This window comes from Ictalurus furcatus, chromosome 9 (assembly GCF_023375685.1).
Source record: "Ictalurus furcatus strain D&B chromosome 9, Billie_1.0, whole genome shotgun sequence".
In the NCBI taxonomy this organism is placed as follows: domain Eukaryota; kingdom Metazoa; phylum Chordata; class Actinopteri; order Siluriformes; family Ictaluridae; genus Ictalurus; species Ictalurus furcatus.
This window is the reverse complement of record NC_071263.1, coordinates 25,648,087-25,671,644: the sequence shown is the minus strand read 5'-3', so window position 1 is coordinate 25,671,644 and position 23,558 is coordinate 25,648,087. Positions and strand designations below refer to the sequence as shown.

The window sequence follows — 23,558 nt, the reverse complement described above, 5'->3', positions numbered from 1 at the left end:
TAAATGCACAGGTCTTTTTATCTTTTCATATATTTGAGGTCATTTTAGCGTTTTGTGGATTACAAAACGTCCCTCAGAGTCGATGGTACAGCACTCGTGGTTCTGCTGGTAGTGAAATAAAATCCATTTTTTCCCAGAGACATTGGAGATTGCTCTAGTTATATTGTGGTGCCAGTTGAGACCGAGTTATGCACACATGCTTTGTGTGCATGAAGAGAGTTTGGAGACGGAGCACTGGAGCTTAGCCTCGAACGCTTGCCAAGTGTGTGTATTTTGAATGGCTATGTCTAGACCACTATTAATCCTGTATACACCCAATCAGTAATTACAGGGCGCTGGACATCTTTCTTCTCTTCTGTCGCGAACTCTCCTGATTGTTGTATTCTTGTCAATCATGATGTTTTCCCTTTTTGTCTCTCATTGCTGTTGGATTCTGTTGGATTTTTTTTATTTAAACGCTCATGTTTTGTTCAATACCTTTTTATAGTACAATGCTGTTCAATGGATGGCTCTTTCAGGTTTACAAAAGTCATTTTTGTTACTCTGAAGTTAAAAATGACGAACGTAATCTCTGGGTAAAAATAAACACTTGTTCATGGGGTTTTTTTTTATTGTTGGGGAATTTGAAGAAAAATTTAAATGGGAAATATTCGTGTTATTTATCATACGACACATTCACAGGTTAACCTTTTAAAAGTCCTTGGATACTCTATTGTTTCTTTTTTTTCTTCCTTTTTTTTTTTTTCTTCTCCCTTTTTGTTTTTGCTTTGTCCCCTGTCTAAAACCTTAAAATCTAAATACTCTTTAACACCGATATATGGTGTATATTTTTTTTTTTTTTTTTTTTGCAACAAGAAACTTGGTTATAAATCTGATTTACATTTTTTGTCAATTATATGAACTATGAAATCATCGTAAATGATTACAATGTGAATATATTTACTGAATAATTGTTTAAAAGCATTATGTTGAGAAGTAAACAATAATGTTCTTAAACTGTATGTAATGGGGACATCGGTTTGCATCAACACTGTCTAGAGTCGATGACTCTTTTTACTCATCCTCATTTTGTCGTAAGAACATTTATTGCTAGCACGCACTCTGTGCTTAGCCAGTGTCCCAAATCTCATACAACCGAACGTTAAAAATAATAATGTGCCATGTACGGTGTACTGGTATCAATGCCTTATTCGTGGATATTCAAGTAAAATTATGTAAAGGTCCGGTTACATAAATTTACAAAGTTTTGAATAAGCACCAAATGTAAATGGTGACAACAGCTACCTTTTAATGCTTAATATAATCATTTATCGTTTTATGGATCATTAATTCAAAGTTCATTTATTTAATAAACTTAATTTGATTAATTAAATAAAAAGACCATTTGATTTGTGCACTTTTGTCACGCCATGCATTCTGAATAGATTTGACAGAGCAAGAATAAACCCATACTTACATGTCCATTCTTCTTTAAACATTGTTTTCGTTGTTAAGTTATTTTTTATTTTATTTTTTTTAAAGTTCGCTAATCAGACCAGTGAGGATAAATAAAATCTGCCTTCAGTGAAATAATTTACATAAATGCACGTGATTGGAATAAACTGCAACAGAGAATCTGCTACAGTAACCGTGCTGGTACATGTTCAGAAAATTTCCTTTTTTTCATATGTTTATTGGCTCTCCTACAGCATTATTTAAAAAAAAAAAAAAAAAAAAAACCAGCAACAACGTTTGGATTGATCCACTGAAATACTTCGCTGGATCCACATCTAGTTTGCACACATTACAATACTATTTTGATTCTTAAGGCGACGATTCGATATGTGACCAAGTTTGTTCAGAATCTGGGGTAGGCCTCCCTTTAATTCGTGAATGATGATGATGTACAGGGTTTTATTTTCCCCCAGATAGTCTTTAAGAACGGTTTTGACAAAAGAAGAACGTATTGAAATCATTCTCATGGCTGGATCAGGAAGCTGTCTCAAGGTTGCGATGGACTTTAACAGGAAACACGGCGAGCACATCACACACACCAAACTTATTAACGAATTCAAAAAGACTGGAAGTGTTGAGGACCGACCGAGAAGTGGACGTCCACCAACATCCACTGACGAAGGCGCAACCGACGCGGTGCTGGGAAACAAAATCCCCTGTGTATGGAGACTTTTGGGACACCCTGTAGAGAAGGACTGTATTAAGTACCAGACTTATGGGCAAATCACCCGCCTCTGTTTAAAAAAAAATTATTCTTTTTTTTTTTTTTTTTTTTTTTTTTACACACACAACTGTCCTTTTCGCAAATAACTGATTCAAAGTCTAAAACAACCAATTATTAATCAATAATAATCCGTTTATAATAATTGATTAATTACCTTTTAAATTGATGCATCAAATCATCCAAACATTACACCTCTACTATTTAGGACCGTACTATGCAGCTGGGGACGCAGCCTTAGTCTATAACAAAATACCATTTTTCATTTGATATATTGACAGGTTTGATTTATTTATTTATTTATTTATTTCCAGCTTGTTTGATGTAAATTTAACAACCATGTAAAAATGGGATTTCTTTCAGCAAAACAAAATTATATATATATACACACACCATATTCTAATCATAATAAAATACCTTGTCGAACAGCTTCCGTAACACCAAGCTGAATATTTTTGGTGCACTTTAAAATAATAATAATAATAATAATAATAATAATAATAATAATCAAATCTTTCTATCTTAAAGCTCTATCGTAAACATCTTTGAATTTTTGCATTTACGTGGGGAAAAAAAGTATTCTTATAAACTGGGTGTGTGGCTCATTACTATTTCCCAGCACTCTTGTTTTCTCCACATAAGAGACGAGCAGTGGTAGAGCCTTGCTCCTTTTTTCTTAAGTCGCACGCAAGCAGCCGTTTTAAGCGGCATTTGTCTGTGCGTGATCTCGGCCATTTCATCGAGAAGGTGAAACTTTTGTTGTGTGCCTCTGCGCAGAGAGAAACGTGAGGCCTTGCAGCGACATGCTCCTCTTCAAGAACAGAGCACATACCTGTCGTCAAGCACAGAGCACTCGTGAGCACTCGCACTCATTCTGAATTAATTGATCGTGAGGTGATTGCAGGGCTTATGGGTTTCTTTTTCAAGGGGAAATTAAAAGTGTTGGCATTGATGGAGGTGCACACTATTGAAGACAATTTGAAATTTTATTGAAGACCGAATAAGTACCTTTTGAGACCGGTTTTATGAAACGTGTCATTGTATGAAAAAAATAAATAATGACACACGTTTATAAATGCATGGTATTCATCGTTTTTTGAAAAAGTGACAGTTGAGTGAGCTGTCACATTTGCTCACCTGCTAATGCGATATTTTTGAAGTGTTTGGATGTAGATGTTACAATGGCTTAAAAATCCCAGAGAGCAGCATTTCAACACCTGATCCTGAGTTCGTTTAAATACAGTAAATGGTGCTCTGTATGTCAGATTTAACTACTCGTGCTGTGTTTCCTGAGATTTAGATGGTTATCTAAATCATACAAACAAATATATGATATACACATCTGTTCTACATCAGGATTCATAAACCCTTAAATATTTGTGTTGCATATATGTGAGGTAGTATTTAGTATTTTTCAGGTAGTTGTGTGTGTGTGTGTGTGTAGTATTTGTGTGCTTAGTGTTTGTATGTGGTGTTTTTGGCTGTGTGTGTAGTGTTTGCATGTGGTGTACTACTACAGACAGCCATAAACACTACCTGCAAATACCAAAAACATAAAAACTACACACAATGACATTAATACTACCTGCAAATACCAAACACATAAATACTACACACAGTCATAAACATGTAAATACTACACGCAGCACCATAATGTTACGATACCTGAGGTGGAAGCAAGCGCAGGCGATGCCGAAGCAGGAACGCGAGGAACAGACTGAAGGCGTAGTCGTGAGCAGGGAATCGTAGTCAAAACACGAGGCGGTAAATCCATAAACCAGGAATTTATAAACCAGTCGTAAAGCAGGGAATCATAGTCAAAACACGAGGCGGTAAATCCATAAACCAGGAAGATCCAAAAACAATGACGATGGCTTGGTGAAACGACAGAGACGTGACAGCTGAGCGTTTACTTCGCAAAGTTCAAATGTTCCCAAGGTCTCTTATAAACTGTGTTGTGAGTGTGTGTGAGATTGAGTGCAGGTGTCCGTAATCAAAACTCCAGAGAATGCGAGCGTGTGCGTGTATGGGACGTGTAGTCCTTGTCGGCCATGTTTGTAGTTTGCGATGCAGTCTGGGAACTGTAGTCACGAGTTTGCAACGACACCCCCCCCCCCCCCCCCCGAAGGGCTCACTCCGAGATTCCTTTGAGGCCTACCTCTCCTCCACGGTCCTCGCCTTGCTGGGTGAGCGGCATGGAAGTCCCTATACAGGCTTGGGTCCAGAATGTACTGGGATGGGATCCAGCACTGTTCCTCTGGGCCATATCTCTCCCAATCCACCAGGCTGTCTAGTTTACCCTTCCAGCGCCTGGAGTTTAGGATGGTCCTGACTCGGTGGGCTGGTTGGCTGTCGACTTCTAAGGGCTCCGGTGGCGACTCCCCGGGCACCGCCGTGGCTAATGGACCCGGGATAACCGGTTTAAGGAGGGAGACATGGAATGACGAGGCGATGCATCTGTGCTTGGGTAATTCCAGCCTGTATGTGACCTCATTGATCTGTTCCTTAATTCTGAAGGGCCCGATATACCTGGGGTTAAGTTTCCTGCACGGGAGTGGTTGTTTCAGGTTTTTTGTAGAAAGCCACACACTGTCCCCAGGCTGGTAGTTGGGGTGCTAACTCCGCTGACGGTCCGCCTTTCGCTTGGAGGTGCGTGTGCCCTGCATTAGATGGTGGTGTGTGCGCTCCCAAACCTGTTCGCTCCTGCGGAACTATTCGTCAGTAGGATTGGCGTTCCAGGGGAATAAGGGTGGCTGGTAGCCCAAGTCCAAGGGGTGAGCTGCGTGGCCGAGTGTCGTAGGGAGTTCTGCGCATACTCGGCCCATGGGAGGAATTTGCTCCAATCCTCTGGGTTCATGAAACAGAATGTCCGTAGGAACCTAGCGATTTCTTGGTTGGCCCACTCTACCTGTCCGTTAGCCTGGGGGTGGTACTCTGCAGTGAGGTTGATGGTGACGGCCATCTTCTCCAAGAAGTTGGCCCAGACTCTTGACGTGAATTGCGGACCCCGATCATGCATGATCTCTTCCGGGATCCCAAAGTACCAGAATACATGCTGGAACAGTAACTCTTAAAAGGCAGACGGTAAGGCAGGTAGGGGGATGAGGCGCAGGGATTTAGAAAACCAGTCGATGAGCACGAGAATGATATTTCCCTGTGACTCCGGTAAGTCGGTGATAAAGTCTAGGGCCAGGTGGGACCATGGGCGTGCTGGAATGGGTAGGGGTTTCAGCTTACTGGCAGGCAGAGTTCGTGGCACCTTGGCTCGGGCGCACGTAGAGCACGAGCATACGGTGCGCTGTACCTCCCTGAACATGTTGGGCCACCAATACTTCTCGGCCAACAACTGGTGAGTCCGATGTACTCCTGGGTGGCCCGTCGCTGGTGCCGTGTGGGCCCAGGTGTGAGCTCCAGCCAGTGTTGCTTCGGGACAAACCGCTTGCCGGGTGGGCATGCTGCCAGGATTTGCGACCTAGGGAGGTGTGATGGGGCCTGGTCCAGTGCCCACTCGATGGCACTGACAATGCAGAAGGAGGGCAGGACGTAATCTCCTTGGTCTGCTCGGCTCTCCGGACAGTGGAGCCGGGACAGGGCATCGGCCTTCATGTTCTTCAACCCTGGCTGATATGATAATGTAAACTGGAACCTGGAGAAGAACAGGGACCAGCGTGCCTGGTGAGGCGTGAGACGTTTGGCCGTCCGCAGATACTCGAGGTTCTTGTGATCTATGTAGATAACAAACGGGTGCAAGGTGCCTTCCAGCCAATGCCTCCACTCCTCCAGGGCCAGTTTAACTGCCAGGAGTTCTCAGTTCCCCACATCATAGTTGCGTTCCGCTGCGGATAACTTATGGGAGAAGAACACCACAGGGTGATGCTTGGGTTTGTCCCCGAGCCTCTGTGAAAGGATGGCCCCCACTCCTGCTTCCGAAGGGTCTGGAGGGATCCAGGTGTCTGAGTATGGGAGCCGTGGTGAAGGCTGTCTTGAGCTTGTTCAGGGCCTCCTGAGTGGCCGGGGTCCAAGCGAGCCGTCTTGGTTTGCCACATAGGAGGGGCATCAGGGGGTGCGCTATGATGCTAAACCGTCGGGTGAACTGTCGGTAAAAGTTAGCAAAACCGAGGAACCATTGCAACTCCTTGACGGTTCGGGGTGTGGGCCACTCTACCACCGCCTGTACCTTACGGAGGTCCATGGTGACCCCCTTCGGGCTGAAGACATATCCCAGGAAGGAGATCGTGTGTCAAAGAAATTCACACTTCTCAGCTTTTATGTAGAGCTTATGTTGTAGGAGGCGGTGTTACACCTGCCGCACATGGCCGATATGCTCCTCTAGGGATGCAGAATAAACCAGAATGTCATCGATGTACGTAACGATGTTCCTCCCCAGCATGTCTCTTAGGACATCATTAATAAGGCACTGGAACACATCGGGGGCGTTAGCGAGCCCATGAGGCATAACCAGGTACTCGTAGTAACCTGAGGTGGTGCTGAATGCCGTTTTCAAATCGTCCCCCTCACGTATGTGGACCAGGTTGTATGCGCTGCACAGGTCCAACTTAGTAAAAATGGTCGCGGACCGTAGTTGTTCGAGGGCTGCAGGTACTAGTGGCAGGGGATACCGGTATTTTACCGAAACTTGGTTTAGGCCCTGGTAATCGATACATGGTCAGAGACCCCCTCCTTTTTTCTCCACAAAGAAGAACCCAGCAGAGGCGGGGGACGTGGAAGGTCTAATGTATCCCTGTTGCAGAGCCTCCTGGATATACTCCTCCATAGCCCAATGTTCGGCTTGGGAGAGAGGGTACACACGACCTCGCGGTGGGGTGGCTCCGGGAAGGAGCTCAATTGTGCAATCGTAGGAGCGGTAATCCGCTTGCCCTCTCCTTGCGAAATACTCCAGAGAATGCGAGCATGTGCGTGTATGGGACACGTAGTCCTCGTCGGCCATGTTTGTAGTTCGCGCTGCATTCTGGGAACTGTAGTCGCGAGTTCGCAAGGGCGTGACACATAAACACACAAATACAACACACAGCACCATAAACACTACCTGCATATTATCAAAGACAAATACTACACAGACATAAACACTACATGCAAATACCCAACACATAATACTATCTGCAAATACAAAACACATAATACTATACACAGCCAAGAACACTACCTGCATATATATAGTGTTTGTATTTGGTATTTGCAGGTAATGTTCTTGGCTGTGTATAGTATTTGCATGTTTACTAGATGCAAGTAGTGTTTATGGCTGTGCGTGGTATTTGTATGTTTGCTATATCGAGGTAGTATTTGTGTGCTTAGTGTTCACATATGTTTTATATGGTTGTGTTGTGTTTGTGTTTAATTTTTTCAGGTAGAGTTTATGCCTGTCTGTAGTGTTTCTGTTTGGCATATGCAAGCAGTGTTGATGTCTGTGTGTAGTATTGTTGTGTTTAGCATTTATTAATGTGCGTTAATTGTATGTGTTTGGTATTTGCAGGTCGTTTTTATGGCTGTAGTATTCATGTTTTTGGTATTTGCAGGTCATGTTATGGCTGTCTATAGTGTTTGTTTTTGGTATTTGCAGCTCGTGTTTATGGCACTGTGTATAGTATTTATGTGTTTGGTATTTGCAGGTCGTGTTTATGGCACTGTGTATAGTATTTATGTGTTTGGTATTTGCAGGTCGTGTTTATGGCACTGTGTATAGTATTTATGTGTTTGGTATTTGCAGCTCGTGTTTATGGCACTGTGTATAGTATTTATGTGTTTGGTATTTGCAGGTCGTGTTTATGGCACTGTGTATAGTATTTGTGTTTGGTATTTGCAGGTCGTGTTTATGGCACTGTGTATAGTATTTATGTGTTTGGTATTTGCAGCTCGTGTTTATGGCACTGTGTATAGTATTTGTGAGAACTTTTTGTCCTGCTTTTGTCAGTCCCTCAGCTTTTGTAGCTTTACCAATGCCAGCCAACACAAAGCAATCGTTTCTACTGAAACATCTCTAAATTGGAGGTACCCTGTGTGTGTGTGTGTGTGTGTGTGTGTGTGTGTGTGTGTTCCGGAAGCACTTCATTTAGCCTATTTTGTTTTTGTTTATATTCCAAACAGAATGATTGCCTGGCGGGGAATCAGAGCACTCCTGACGTGCTGCCAGTGGATTTATGTCTTCTTTTTTCTCTCTCTCTTCCTCTCTTTCTCTTGCTGTTCTGCATCTCTTACCCTATTTAAGCTTTTTCATAGCTAAGTTTGGACAACCTACACCCTTAGCCTCTGATTCGTAGGCAGTCACAATTCACCCTCTAAACAACTCAGCAAACGTCTTTCTTATTAACACCTTTGTTTATATGTAGCATGTTTCATTCATAAACCTCGAAGCAGAATCGATCCAAACGCCTACTGAAAAGATGTGCAGCCCTGCTTGGTGTCCGAAATTGTTTTGTAATGTTGCAACACGACTGTGTGATTTTTCTTCTCTACTTCATTCACGCATACACACGGAGACAGACACATACCATCAGCCACAAGTAGATCCTGCTGCAATGAACTGTAGCTGCCCTTTTTGAGCCGCCTAAATAATGTGTCCATTCAGAGACAGACAGACGTGTGTGTGGTGGGGGGGCTGGCAGAAAGGATTCGGAAGCGGAAGTGTGTAGTCAGTACACAATTCCATGTGTGATTGACACACTAAAGAGATTCACAGCTTTTTGCCTAAACTAAAGTGAAAGAAACGTACAGAATTAAAGTCTAAAGGGATTCAATTTCTGAATGGTCATTTTTAAGAAATCTTAGCTCTTAATGAAAATATTTCAGGTAGCAACAAATGCTTTTTTGTAATACACACCATTTTGACCTATATGTTTTCTTTTCAAAGGTAAGAATAATAATAAAAAAAAGAAGCTACAAGTGGGCAAAATAAAAGGTGAACTATATTAAGAGGATAAGCAACAGATTTTTGCAACAATTTTGTAAGTCCTGTATGCATGGTGGCTTTTTTATTTTTATTTCATTTTAAATCCTGAATTAAAATGTCTTATCTGTTTTGAGAGCACAGGGACATTCAGAGCTTTCCCACTGATTTATGTCTTATCTTTGACCATACTGTTAACTTTAAAGGCGTCAAATGACCAGCGTTTCTCATAAATATGGTCCTCTCTTATTGTTATTGCTCTGTACTAGTAGTATATTTTAAGAAGCCTAGTTGAATGAATGTTTCATTTATAGTCTAACTGGGTGTTTTGTATTCTAGTGCTTACTTCAGTGCTTGGGTTTAATTGTAGCTCACTTTGTGCTTTACTCGAATCTAATTGCATTTTAGTAATAAATAAATAAATAAATAAAATGTTTAAAAAAAAAAAAATCTTCCAATGTGTTTAGACAGGAAAAATTGTTAACATTCAGGTTTAAAATATTGAATCACGTTGACGAAAAATTATAGAAAAATAGATACATGATGCAGCGGATTTCTGAGGCGAATATTAATATTTAATTAGAAAAATACATTTAAAATAACAATTTGGTTTTAACAAAGGTAACCTGTTCATTGGAGTCTGTCACAGATTTTTTTTGTTTGTTTGTTTGTTTTTTTTTTATTGGGATTTTGCGTACAGTTTTAAAACATGCTGCGTTGAGGGCAGAAAATAGTCTAGAGATGAACGGAAATCAGGAAAATGGTTTCTTAAATTACAGTAACATTCTCCAGTCATTTGTAGGCGAGTTACATCTTAAATGTTCCTTTAAAAATGCTTTAAATGGACTGTCCATTGGTGTGTATGAAAGGGTTAACTCGGTGAATCTCAGTCTCGAGCATGTTTTCAGTGTTTCATCAAAATAATAAAACATTATGTACCATGTCTGAATCATATGAATAATTACCACAGACAAATTACAATATGTTTTCCTGTACAGAGAAACCTGCTTACTCCAAACTCACTGATAATGGATGTCTAAGGGCAGTGTATTATATATTACATAATAAATGAAATATTTACATGTTACATTAAGCTCTGTAAAGGTTGCGCTCAGTTTCAGCCTGATGTCACACAGACACCACGAAACCTTCACAAACGCATAAATAACCAGAATTGTGTTCTATTGTATTGCTCAAAAATGTAGAATAGGAGTGTATAAGAACAGCTTTTAAATGACTTTTTCATCATGCGTGTCTCATCCAAAGGCATTTATTCATCCAAAGACCGTTTATTCACACATCTGTCCTTAAACTTGTCATCACAAGTGAAAACACTTTGCACATCTGGAATTCTTTTCTGTGGTAATTTTGAGCTTAACTGAGATTTCACTGAGAAACATCTTGAACTAAATTAGTGCCATGAATGAAATGAAAACGTCATTGAGTTGATGCATAATAGCTCTGGCTCTTCCTCTCTCTTTTCTTCTTGTAGGACATTGGGGAAGATGAGATGACTGACGGACTGATGAAGCAGACTGGATAATAAAACAGACACAAAGCTGCACTTTGCTCAACTACTCGAATAGTTGTAAAAAAAGACGATAAGTACATTTTATTTAGTATTAAAGATAATTCATTGTTAATCAAAGCTTTTGTCACTGATACCATGTGTATCAGTATCACTAATCAGCTTATACTTGTGTTTAAATTAAGCAGGATATTTTTTTTATAACTAAGAACTTCTTAGACTACAAAGGAAGTTTAAAATGCACGTTTAACATCGTGGATACTTTGGGGTCAGTATATTATATAGCTGGTAATATTACTGTGAATAACTTGTGTGTAAATGTTAAATAGAAGAAGCTTGAAGGTCACGTACGTGATGCTGAAATGACACAATTAGCGAATTAGGTTTTTGAGCCAATTTTGTAAAAAAAATTTTTTTTTTTTTTTACATGTTTACAATGTAAATTGTAACGCATTTTAATACAAACATCTTTTATTTCAAATTATATATCAAACCAGATAATTATAAATGCAATACACAAACCATCCAGGAAAAAGAAACTTCCTTTGTTATTTGTTACAGCGTGTTGATGAAGTTGGTGTATGTTATCAGGTTGCCTGTTCCGTCTGTGTTACTTCTTCCTCAGGCTTGCTTTCACACGGCAGCTTCACCTCCCGCATACCTGCTTAATAAAAACACAAACACATCCCTTCAGTTCTCCATTATTTAATTCACTCATGTGCAATGGATATAAAAAAAAAAAAGTCTACACTCCCCTGTTCAAATCTCAGGTTTTTCTGATGTAAAAAAAAAAATTTAATCAAGATGAATCATGTCAGAACCTTTTCCACCCTCAGTGTGAAATTACAACGTATAAAAATTAAGTGGAAAATAGGAAAAAATTCAAAAAAGTTACAATAACCAGGTTGTATACGTGTCCACGCCATTTTATAATTGGGGATGTGGCAGTGTTCAGAATGAAATTGCCATACAGCTCTCATTAAGGAAATTATTCTGATTAACCCCAAATAAAGACCAGCTGTATCGGTGGGATTTTCTGCTGAAGACATGGTCCACAAAGAGCTGACAAAACCTGTACAGGCTCTGACTGTCGAAAGAAATCAATCAGGAGAGGGGTATGAAACAATATCCAAAACATTAGATGTACCATGGAACACCAGAAAGGCCATCATCAACAAGTGGAGAAAATGGAGCACCACAGCGACATCACCAAGAACAGGACGTCCCTCCAAAATGTACAAAAGGACGGGACAAAAACTTACCCGGGAGGCTGCCGAGAGACCTATGGCAACGTTAAAGGAGCTGAAGGAGATCTGATAAATATTGATTACTCTCCGCATGTGACAACAATTTCTCATATTCGTCACGTCTGGGCTATAGGGTAGGGTGGCTAGATTTTTCTTACCCAGAATGCCTTGTTCTTCCAGCTCCTGCTCTATCCTGTGCAAACGGTTGTACTTGTTCATCCTCCACCCTCCAGTCGGCCCACCCAGCTTAATGAATGATACACCCGTGCCTACAGCCTACACACACACACACACACACACACACACACACACAGAGTTGTAAAGTTACTTATAAGCAATGCAAATACGGATAAAACCCTGAATGTATTAAAAATTATTTGTGCAAAAAGCACATCGATTTTTATGTAAATGCATAAGAGATAATGTCTCACCACATCTATCGTGGAGTCATCACCAATCTCCTCATTGCTCACTGCTAGAATGGTCTCCCCTTCTGCAAACACACACACACAATATTATACACCGATCAGCCATAACATTAAAACCGCCTGCCTAAATATTGTATAGGTCCCCGTTGTGCCATCAAAACAACTCTGACCCGTCAAGGCATGGACTCAACAAGACATCTGAAGGTGTGCTGTGGTATCTGGCAGCAGCAGGTCATTTTAAGTCCTCTAAGTTGTGAGGCCTCCACCATCAGATCAGCCCACCTTCTTCCATTGCTCCATGGTCCAGTTCGGATGCTTACGTGCCCATTGTAGGTGCTTTCAGCAGTAGACGGGTCAGCATGGATACTCTGGCCGGTCTGCAGCTACGTATCCCTATACGCAGCAAGCTGCAATGCACTGTGGGAGCCTTTGGCACCCATGACCCTGTCGCCGTTTCACCGGTTGTCCTTCGTTGGACCACTTTTAGTAGGTACTAACCACTGTATACCGGGAACACCCTACAAGACCGGCCGTTATGGAGATGCTCTGACCCAGCCGTGTGACTGTTCACCTGCTGCCTAACATATCCCACCCCTTGACAGGTGCCAATGTAATGAGATAATCAATATTATTCACTTCACCTGTCAGTGCTTTTATGGTCAATCGGTATAAGTAACCATTAATAAGTAACCAAAATTAGCCCAGCCCACTTTACTTTCTACTGAAGTACAATTGTTCATCATTTTTGTTTAGCCTTTTATTGCAAAATTCTGTTTTGATGGTTTTGCTAATATTCCAGAGACAAATCAGATGATTATCATCAACTGTTCAGTCAACGTTTACTGCTAGTTCATAACTCAATCAGACTCTCAAGGTAAGTTTTCGGATATTCAGTCAGATTGAATTGAACCCTGGTCTGTTTCTCCCTCGTTGAGGTACCGAGTTTATTTTGTACAATAAGTATATTGTAGCTGTAGCCAAATACACGTGCATTTCCTTTGTGTGACACATTAATATGAAGGTCTCTGTTTGCATAATGCATTCAACAGCTCTCTCTCTCTCTCTGATGTCCTTCATAAGCTTTTCAATGAGCTAATGTCTATTAAAGTGTCTTCTCTTTCTTTCAGTGTCTCTTTCTCTCACTGTCTCTCTCAGTACAGTGGCCATGAGAGTTCTTTATGCTGTGGATATGTAAGTCATGTGTTTAGCTCAATAAGTGTGGGCTGTTTAACAGCTCTTGTTGAATATGTATATGTGTGTACATCCTTGTGTGTGTGTGTGTGTGTGTGTAGCTTTCAGTCTCTCTTTTCATTTAAACAAGCAGTCAAATCTGTTTTTCCCCCTATGATGCATTTCATCTGACGTGTACAGTATGCAGTCATTGCTTGTATCTGCTTGTGATGTTCTCTAATGAATTTATTTCGTTTTATTTTTCAAAATGTAAAGAAAATATTAGTATCCTCTGTGACCCTGACCAAGTAGTCACTATATAAATGCATCGTGCACCTTCACACATTTGTGCTGATAAACATAGTCTTTCTTTGTCCTCACATGCGCCCACGTAAAAAAAAGTAACAACTTCTCGCTCAGGCAACTTTTTTGCTGCATCGTAATGCACACAGTTTGTAGCTTTTCTACATGATCAGAGAAAAGTGTTTTGTTGTTGTTGTTTTTAAATAAATAAATAAATAAACCTGCAGATGCATGGAGAATGTAAAGTGCTATGAATTAAATAAATCAATATCTGTTTAATTCATCAGACTGAGAGCATACTGAGGATCTGACGTCTACCTGTTCGCTCTGTGACGGCATGGAGGAGGTCAGTGAGGGTCATGTCACTTCTGTGCCTAAGAGTGATCCACGTGACCCCTGGGGGGAGGGGCTTTGCCTCCTTCCAGCGAGGGCAGGGCCTGTATGCTGCATCTGCAATTAGGCAGCAAGACTGTCCAATAAGAGAGTTCAGCTGCTGCCACTGTTCCACATCCTGTACAGAGAGAGAAGAGAAGGGTTGCCAGATTTTGTTAATCGGAAAGAGAACAATCATCAGTCTGACTGAAACCACAGGCTTCCAGAGTTTATTTTTTACGTAGAGAAAAGCTCTCTCTAAGACCAAGAGGCAAGGTTACCGTCTTTTCTTTTCTGTACAGCGCAAGACGAGCTGGCAGACTCTAATCATGGGTTGCCAAATTGGACTGCGCTGTATTACATCCATTCGTTCTAGTAGCTTACTGTGATATCCTGGCTACAAAGAATTTGAGAAACCAGATACAAACCACCCTGTGTGTATGGAGTATTCTGAGAGTGAACGTGAATCTTACCTCTTTCCTGAACGGGTCGATAAGGGCCCCGATGGCTGGATATTTATTAATCAATCCCACAAACATGTCCACCAGCTCATCCGGAGACTTCATAGTCCCCGCCATCACCTCGTATTTTCCTCTGGACTATGGTAAACAAACAAAAAAAAGGACAACTAATTTCAACAAACAGACTCAGTTAAACTGGTTAGAGATGGAAAACATGAAAGATCTTTTAGTATAAGTTCATTTACACACTATGCTTTGAATTTTTATCGAGCTAATCAGGGGCCCAATCCTATGATCATAGAGAGTTCAGATTAACACCTTCTGACCAATCAGGTTTGAGAATGTTTGGAACACTACTGTGTTAAAATAAAGCTATGCATCGTTGCCAGATGTTTAAGCTCAAAATATCACTCACTGCATTTTATATACTAGTGTCGTTGGTGCCAATCATTTTAATCAAGGTCTTGAGGAGAAATTTAATTTGACCTTTCACAGCAGAGCTTCGTCACAAATGCATTACTCTGTAATGATGACGGAAAACCTGCAGACGTTTATGCAGTGATTGAGAGTCTTGGGAACTGGTCTGCATTTTAGTTTTATTTCTCATTAACTCATTATGTCTCTCTTTTTCTCTTGAGGTTGACCTTTGACCCTGCTTCCACTTACATAGTCGACGAGTCTATGAGCAGCGCAGTTTATCACCAGCCGGAGCTCTGTGCCCATCGGCAGGCCCAGGTTTGAGCACGCCTCCGTCAACAGATCGAGCGCTTGTTCTGCGCGTTCGAGCCCAAGCTGAATAGCGCCACCTTCTGAAACACCTTCTAATGCAGGCTGAGAGAGTGAGAGAGAGACTAATTATGATATTACGCTGCAATCCATTGGTACTCAATTCATTTACACGTTGGATTTTCACTAAGCATTTTATAGGTATTTTACATGGGAGGATGATCAAGGTTTAAAAACTGAAAACTCACCCCTGATTTCCCCGCTGTAGTAACGGCTATTCTCCTTATCTCTCTCTGAACGTCACGGCACATGTCAATGATCTGAACACATTTAAATACATAGAACAGTAAGCTATACAGCGTTTAAAGATCCATTGAGTTATTCAATCCCTTGAGTATATGTGAGTGGAGGCAGGGTTAAAAGTCCAACTCAAACATGGTTAATATAAAATGAAGGAAAATGCTTTCCAGCAGCTATGAATCTTCACTGTTATTATTATTATTATTATTATTATTATTATTAACATGAATATAGAGGTATCTGATTGGCTGTGATGGGTCACTTTATTTCTCTGGATTGCAGTGCTTTCAGCTTTCAGTGTAACACACTACAGAGTCGAAATCAATGAGACACAAAGGCACAAGAGAAGGAAAATAACAAAAATTTAAATCAAAATTAAATATATATATATATATATATAAGCTAAATAAAGTACCACTTAAAAAAAGTAATACAAACTTAATAGCAAATAAAAATGAACTAATAAAGATTATAATAACGGAAGTGCGTATTCATCCGTGTGTGTGTGTGTACCTCTCTGGTTCTGTATGGTACAGTGGGCAGCAGGATGACCTCCTCTAGCAGGTTGAGCTTTCCAGTTGACGCTTTTCCACAACTTAAGACTGATACCAGCGGCATGGGCATGAACACTCTTAGAGCCTGAGAAAGATCAGTGGAAAAGAGAAGAAGAAAATACAATCACAGCAGAGGTGTGGAAATACACAGAATGAGAGAGACAGGGAACAGGAAGGAGGTAGGAATATGTAAAGTAAGAAAGGGGGGAAATGATGAGCAGTACACTATTAGCTTTTTTATATGTTAACTAATCCCACATCTAGTCCAGCACCTAGAGCTTTTCATATATTTTCCAATCACCATCCCCTTCTGTCTTCTCTTCTTTGGTTTGATATAAATGACTAGTTTAATGCTGCCTTGTGATGCTGCCTTTCAAAACTTTCCCCCTCTAATTCCTTGACACATTGGTGTTATTCTAATTGGTGCAATTTCTCTCACCTTGGTGATGATGCTCTCGAATTGGTGTTGATGTCACGCGTTGCATGTTATTCGTTTGATATACTTTTTTTTCAACATGCTCATAAAGGGTGCTAGTAATTCTAGTGTGTGTGTGTGTGTGTGTGTGTGTGTGTGTGTGTGTGTGTGTGTCTAACCTGTAGGTCTCTGAGAGTGAGGATGTGTTTATAGAGCGGTATGGCTGCGAGGCTCGCTGCAGATTTGGCTGCTGCCATTGACAGAGCACCAACTACCATCGCCCCTGGCAACATAGGTTCCGGTTTCTCAGGAGGAGGCAGCGGCTTCTCTGTGGCACTGCCTTTCTTACCTGGAAATACAACAGCCCGATAAAAGTCACAACATCAACACCACTACTAGAGCATCAACACCAATATAACAGCATCAATACCAATACAACAGCATCAACACCAATGCCAGAGCCTCAAGACCAATACAACAGCATCAGCACCAATGCTAGAGCATCAAGACCAATACAACAGCATCAGCACCAATGCTAGAGCATCAAGACCAATACAACAGCATCAGCACCAATGCTAGAGCATCAAAACCAATACAACAGCAACAGCACCAATGCCAGAGCATCAAGACCAATACAACAGCATCAGCACCAATGCTAGAGCATCAAAACCAATACAACAGCAACAGCACCAATGCCAGAGCATCAAAACCAATACAACAGCAACAGCACCAATGCCAGAGCATCAAAACCAATACAACAGCATCAGCACCAATGCTAGAGCATCAAAACCAATGCTAGAGCATCAATAACAATACAACAGCATCAACACCAATGCTAGAGCCTCAAGACCAATACAACAGCATCAGCACCAATGCCAGAGCATCAAAACCAATACAACAGCAACAGCACCAATGCTAGAGCATCAAAACCAATGCTAGAGCATCAATAACAATACAACAGCATCAACACCAATGCCAGAGCATCAAAACCAATACAACAGCATCAGCACCAATGCTAGAGCATCAATAACAATACAACAGCATCAACACCAATGCCAGAGCCTCAAGACCAATACAACAGCATCAGCACCAATGCCAGAGCATCAAAACCAATACAACAGCAACAGCACCAATGCCAGAGCATCAAAACCAATACAACAGCATCAGCACCAATGCCAGAGCATCAAAACCAATACAACAGCAACAGCACCAATGCCAGAGCATCAAAACCAATACAACAGCATCAGCACCAATGCCAGAGCATCAACACCAATACAACAGCATCAGCACCAATGCTAGAGCATCAAAACCAATGTTAGAGCATCAATAACAATACAACAGCATCAACACCAATGCCAGGGCCTCAAGACCAATGCTAGAGCATCAAAACCAATACAACAGCATTAGCACCAATGCTAGAGCATCAAAAACCAATACAACAGCATCAGCACCAATGCTAGAGCATCAAAACCAATACAACAGCATCAGCACCAATGCTAGAGCATCAAAACCAATACAACAGCATCAGCACCAATGCCAGAGCATCAAAACCAATACAACAGCATCAGCACCAATGCCAGAGCATCAATAACAATGCAACAGGAGCAACACCAGTGCTAGAGCATCAACACCGATACTAGAACTTTTTATTTTTATCTTCACTCTACCTTTATCTCCTTTCTTCATGTCTTTGCTTGAAGCAGGTGCACAAGCGGTTGCAGTGTCAGTTGTTGTTTCAGACTTCTCTTCTTCCTCGCCTTGCTTTTCTATGTTATGACTCTCTTGGTCCTCAAGGTAACGGGCCATGTAGTAATCACTGCAGCACACACACACACACACAAAGATCATCCGAATGAAATTTAAGATGAGCATTACTATAACTCAATTCTTTTCACGCACTTTGTGTGTGTGTGTGTGTGTGTGTGTGTGCCAACCTGAGCAATTTGTCCAGGTATGTTTGGTGGGTGGGGTTAAAGCCATGCAACATGGAGCTCAGCTGATCTCTGATCCACTCCAGTGCCACCGATACGGATGCTTGAGGATGGTTACCGTTGGGAGCCACATTCCATATCTCCATGACATCACTTTCCATACTAGTAACCACTGCATTACTGACTAACTAAATCACACACAAACACACACAAGTTATCACCATTTACAAGGCATAGCTTAGGGATATAAAAATATATCTCCGTTTAAGATATCACTACTACGAGTGCTCTGTTTTTGTCTCACTGCTTACATGTTGTAGTATTTTTCTTTCTTTTTACAGTTTAATCATTTGAGCTACCACGCACTTGTATACATCATGAGCCTCTCAAGTGACATACAGCAGGTTATCTCAGCTCTAGTCCTGGACAACCACTGACTTTCAAGTTTGTACTGTTTTACTAAGCCCATCATGAGCTACACCAGGTGTGTTTGGAGTACAGAAGGCTTGAAACTGTATGTGTCAATAGGTTTGGCACTAGAGAACTCCTGTGTTAAAGCAGGTAAACATTTGCTTTATTGTATTCCCATTCGAAGCATGGAAAAACACCTACACAGAAAAATCTGTCATCTCTCTGAGTATCAGCCTACCTTCTCTTCATTCCTGACGACGCAGTAAACATCCACCTGCAATGCTGCTTCCCCCCTGCCATCATACACCTCTCTGCCCACTACTGCACTAATCACAGGTGTGTGAGAGAAGCTGGAGAAGTAGTTTGCCTGACAATAAAAAAAACACAGATCAGTACAAATTAATGATTATTCATCAAACTCTCATTTAGCCTAGAACTTGTGAGTAAATCAACAGACGGAAGAAAGTTTGTGTTTTGGAATACGTGGTTAATACAGTACATTCGCCTCACACCTCCGGGGTAGGGGGTTCGAATCCCACCTCCGCCCTATGTGCACGGAGTTTGCATGTTCTCCCCATGTTACAGGGGTTACCTCCGGGTACTCCGGTTTCCTCCCCCAGTCCAAAGACATGCATTGTAGGCTGATTGGCATTTCCAAATTGTGTGATGGTGCCCTGAGGGCGCACGGTGGCTTAGTGGTTAGCACGTTCGCCTCACACCTCCAGGGTCGGGGTTTTGATTCCCACCGTTGCTCTGTGTGTGTGGAGTTTGCATGTTCTCCCCGTGCTATGGGGGTTTCCTCCGGGTACTCCGGTTTCCTCCCCCAGTCCAAAGACATGCACGGTAGTGTCTTTGACATGCATCTAAAGTGTCCGTAGTGTATGAATGGGTGTGTGAGTGTGTGTGTGAGTGTGCCCTGCGATGGACTGGCACCCTGTCCAGGGTGTACCCCGCCTTGTGCCTGATGCTCCCTGGGATAGGCTCCAGGTTCCCCGTGACCCTGAAAAGGATAAACCGGTATGGAAAATGGATGGATGGATGTACTGGAAGAGATTTGTATGGAGGAGGTATGGTCTAAAATTCTTCCTTGCAGCAGTGCAAGTCTGATCAGCTTTTCCTACAGGAAAAGTTCGGGTTGGGGGTCCCCCCAATCATTTCATTTAAGACAGTTCACAAGCGTTTTCTTGCAACTGTAACTAGATAAAACCAATCCATTAAAAATAATTTGGTGACACACTGAGTATTTTCTGGATCTGTACTAGGGAAAAAAAAAAAAAAAAGTTTAATGGACACCATAAGGCCATTTCTCATTAATGTTTACGTGTCTCTAGGCAATTTCATTATTTGTCATTATTTTTAATTAGATTTCATTATAATCAAAATGTCGCAGATAAATGCAAATGCAAATCGTTAACCTGACTAAATTAACTGAATTAACTAGACGTCATTAAGACCAACAGACTTCCATACCAGATATCCATAAACATCATCCGGCTTTGCACAAAACATCTCATTTAAAACCGTTTCAAGCTTCTGCGGCACGCCGTTTGCTCTGTAAAACTCCGCTGCTCTGTTCTTTAACTCATAAAACTCTTTATCCTCCTTTGATATTCTGCTGTTGCAGCTCACAAAGCCTTTAAAAGACATTTTGCTGCTGTGTCTAATAAGTTCGGTTCACACCTCTCTGCGTAAGAAGGTTTGTTTATGTACTGTGGTTGCTTGGCAACGTTTGCTGAAACATCGCGAGATTTTGGCTTCAGGCGTGTAATTCTACTGTAATATCGCGAGACTTTAATAGGTCTGCCAGAACGCTGCATACTAGTGTACTAAATAGTCAAAATACTGTAGTATGGTGACGTCAGATACACTTTGGCGTAAAGCGAATTTTTTTTTTTTTTTTTTTAAATGTTTGTAGCAATTATCCTTTTTTTAATGACTAACACATAGGCTAGTTATATATAATGGGTCTACACTGGTGAGTTCTGTAGTCCATACGAGGTCATTTTATAAGGGCAACGAGCAACTAAGTGTTATTGACTGGTTTAATTAGGTTGTTTGTTTATTTATTTATTTGCGCATATTGCTGCCATAGCAACGCGCTCAGTGTAAATCGCTCTCTGATTGGTTTCCGTGACTTCATCTTAATGAATGTGTTCAATTATTTCAATGCAAAAACACGTCGCGTGACTGATTTACTAAAATATAGGTCACATTTTCAGTTGAAATAAAACCTTGAGGTTTTTCTTTAAAATAAATAAATAAATAAAATCTAATTGAATATATTGCAGTTTTTAATTTAAATCATTTATAGCTAACGTTTGTTTATTTGTAGCGCCATGTTTTAGCCTATATAAATACAATCTGTTTACGAAATGATCAGAGTTGTAATTCAATTTAAGAAACTGGATATATATATACATATACATATATCGTCAAATCGTTTTGTATAAATCGTTTTGTAAGCCTAATCATTTCTATTCCGTTTACAAACTGTATGGAGCTTAACAGGTTGGCTGTTAGACTCGGCTCGCAGCAGCTGCTGAGCTATAACAGTGATGCAAAAATAATTATGAATAAAACCGCCGAGTTATCAAAAATAAATGACAATAAATATGATCATATTCGTGATATGCAAATTACATAAAGAGTGATTAATTAATTCTAATGACTAAAGCTACATTATGTACTGAACAACAATTAATAATAATAATAATAATAATAATAATAATAGCCTAATAATAATAATAATAATAATAATAATAATAATGTTCTACAAAGATAGACTTGCATTCAAAATAAAAAATATATATATAATAAAACAAAAATAGTAATATTCTTTAATAAGTAATAAATAAATAGTAGTATAATAAAAGAGCTCACACTCTGTAGAGTCTACAACCATTACAGCTACAATTTGTTTTTGCATTAATCTTGTAAGGAATATTCAGCTATATATATTGATATTGATATAGATTCTTCTCAATGGTAAATCCGTTAACTCGCGTATACACTGGCTTTATTATTGCAGGTCACGTGCTTCTATCACGTATGTCTGTCTGGCCTCATTGTGTCTCTCTTCCTTAACACGACTTTGGTGAAGAAAGTCGCTCCACGGCTGCATACAGGCTCCGATCAGATGTACTGCTGTGTTCATGTTGACTGTGTGTGTGTGTGTGTGTGTGTGTGTGTGTGTGTGTGTGTGTGTGTCTGTCTGTCTGTCTGTCTGTCTCTCTCTCTCTTTTATTTATCTGATTAATTAAACTATTTGGTTGGTTGATTTTATGACTATTAATAAAACATAGGCTATTGGGAAAAATTGTGAAAATACTAAACAGCGTAAAAGTTCTGTTTCATAAATAGTTTTATAATTTAAGGTGGGTTTTTTTTTTTGTTTGTTTGTTTTTTTTTGTTATTGAATATATTCACTTCAAGGAGGGGAAAAAACCCATCATTTCAGACCAGACGCAAAACGCAGCTTTAGCGACCTTGAGTCTGTTCTGTTCATCCTGAACCCGCTTTAAATACAATCCCAAACTGAAGGACAAATATCCATATTAACCAAAGGCACACGGGAATGAATGACTGCACTGTTTAAAATAAATAAATAAGTAAAACGTTTTCATCTCCCCATAGGTAATACAGACTTATTTCTATTAACCTATCATTTAGGTTATTTAACCTACTTATTTTTGAATGCCATATAATCCTAGTCTCATACAGCCATGTTTCGTTATTTATTTATTTATTTAAAATCACAGTACTATTAAAAAATGACTGTTATTAAAAGTCACCGCAAACAGACGACAATAAGGAGACATGCGATCCGGATATTTATTTTTATTATAGTTTTAATTCCTGAGAGCTGATGAAGACACGGAGAGGCCCAATGCGCGCGAGCTGCCTTTCAGTAATGATAGAACACACATCTCTGACCAACCGTTTCATATTATTATTTATACTCTGTAATATTTAGCTAACAAATTTGTCCTTAAAAAAAACTTATAATAATAATATAAGAATAATAATGATACTACTACTACTAATAATAATAATAATAATTATAATAATAATAATAATAATAATAATAATCATCATCATTATTATAATAATAATAATAATAATAATAATAATAATAATAATAATAAAACTCTCCGGGTTTGCTTTCCATTAACCTGTTTTGTTTTTTGTTTTTTTACTGCGCAGTAAAAATGTTATTATTTTTATGGAAAAAATGCTTGTGGCTTTGTGAAATGCATTTCAGGTTCAGTTTTTCTTTCCGAAATGCATTCACTGGATTGTAATTTCAGAATATTCTGCTACATTCCACACCAAAATGTATTTAATAAATAGACTTTGCTTTTATGTTCTCTATATGAGCAGAGTTAACTTGTTGACGGTTAAACAAACAAACAAACAAACAAACAAGAAAATGCTCGCTAGTCGACCGTGTTTGTTTTTTCACCATTTGAGCGTTAATTTATTTACTTATGTATTTATTTATTTAGGCCCCTATTTATTTATTTATTTATTTATTTTCCTGTGTGTTATTTCCTCGTTGTTTGAAATATTAAAGTGGCGGTTTATTTGACTACAACT

At 40.0% G+C, this 23,558-nt stretch overlaps 2 protein-coding genes across 24 annotated transcripts in view; one reads left to right on the top strand and one right to left on the bottom strand.

Annotated features, from left to right (window-relative positions):
• Positions 1–10,748, top strand: part of shtn1 (shootin 1) — a 48,757-nt gene extending 38,009 nt beyond the window's left edge. Inside the window, exon 17 of the mRNA XM_053632658.1 lies at positions 10,609–10,748. The gene's annotated coding sequence lies outside the window, so the exon portion shown is untranslated. The remainder of the gene's footprint in view (positions 1–10,608) is intronic.
• A 417-nt stretch (positions 10,749–11,165) lies between these two features.
• Positions 11,166–20,940, bottom strand: eno4 (enolase 4). 23 transcript variants are annotated; one of them, XM_053632642.1, is made up of 17 exons: positions 20,433–20,572; positions 19,462–20,220; positions 19,201–19,329; positions 18,555–18,739; positions 18,288–18,436; positions 16,800–16,969; positions 16,165–16,290; positions 15,914–15,958; positions 15,600–15,671; positions 15,292–15,456; positions 14,638–14,763; positions 14,111–14,303; positions 12,323–12,384; positions 12,050–12,167; positions 11,792–11,926; positions 11,546–11,680; positions 11,403–11,420 (listed from the first exon to the last, which is right to left on the bottom strand). In XM_053632642.1, exons 2-17 carry the CDS (start codon positions 19,819–19,821, stop codon positions 11,404–11,406), a joined length of 2,187 nt encoding a protein of 728 aa, XP_053488617.1. In that variant the 5' UTR covers positions 19,822–20,220; positions 20,433–20,572; the 3' UTR covers position 11,403. The 23 variants fall into 23 exon arrangements, 20 of the variants coding, with proteins under 20 accessions (XP_053488627.1, XP_053488626.1, XP_053488620.1 ...); XM_053632643.1 differs by having other exon boundaries at positions 11,404–11,420; positions 11,540–11,680; XR_008386747.1 differs by lacking the exons at positions 11,403–11,420; positions 11,546–11,680 and adding an exon at positions 11,172–11,308 and having other exon boundaries at positions 11,792–11,870.
• Between the last annotated feature and the right edge of the window lie 2,618 nt (positions 20,941–23,558).

Coding starts and splice junctions, on each gene's coding strand:
- eno4 (XM_053632636.1), bottom strand. CDS start 19,821: ATGTCAAAGACACTACCGTGCATGTCTTTGGACTGGGGGAGGAAACCG. Junction 18,437..18,554: donor TACCTGGACAAATTGCTCAG/GTTGGCACACAC, acceptor TGTGTGCTGCAG/TGATTACTACATGGCCCGTT. Junction 15,457..15,599: donor CTACAGCGGGGAAATCAGGG/GTGAGTTTTCAG, acceptor TCACTCTCTCAG/CCTGCATTAGAAGGTGTTTC.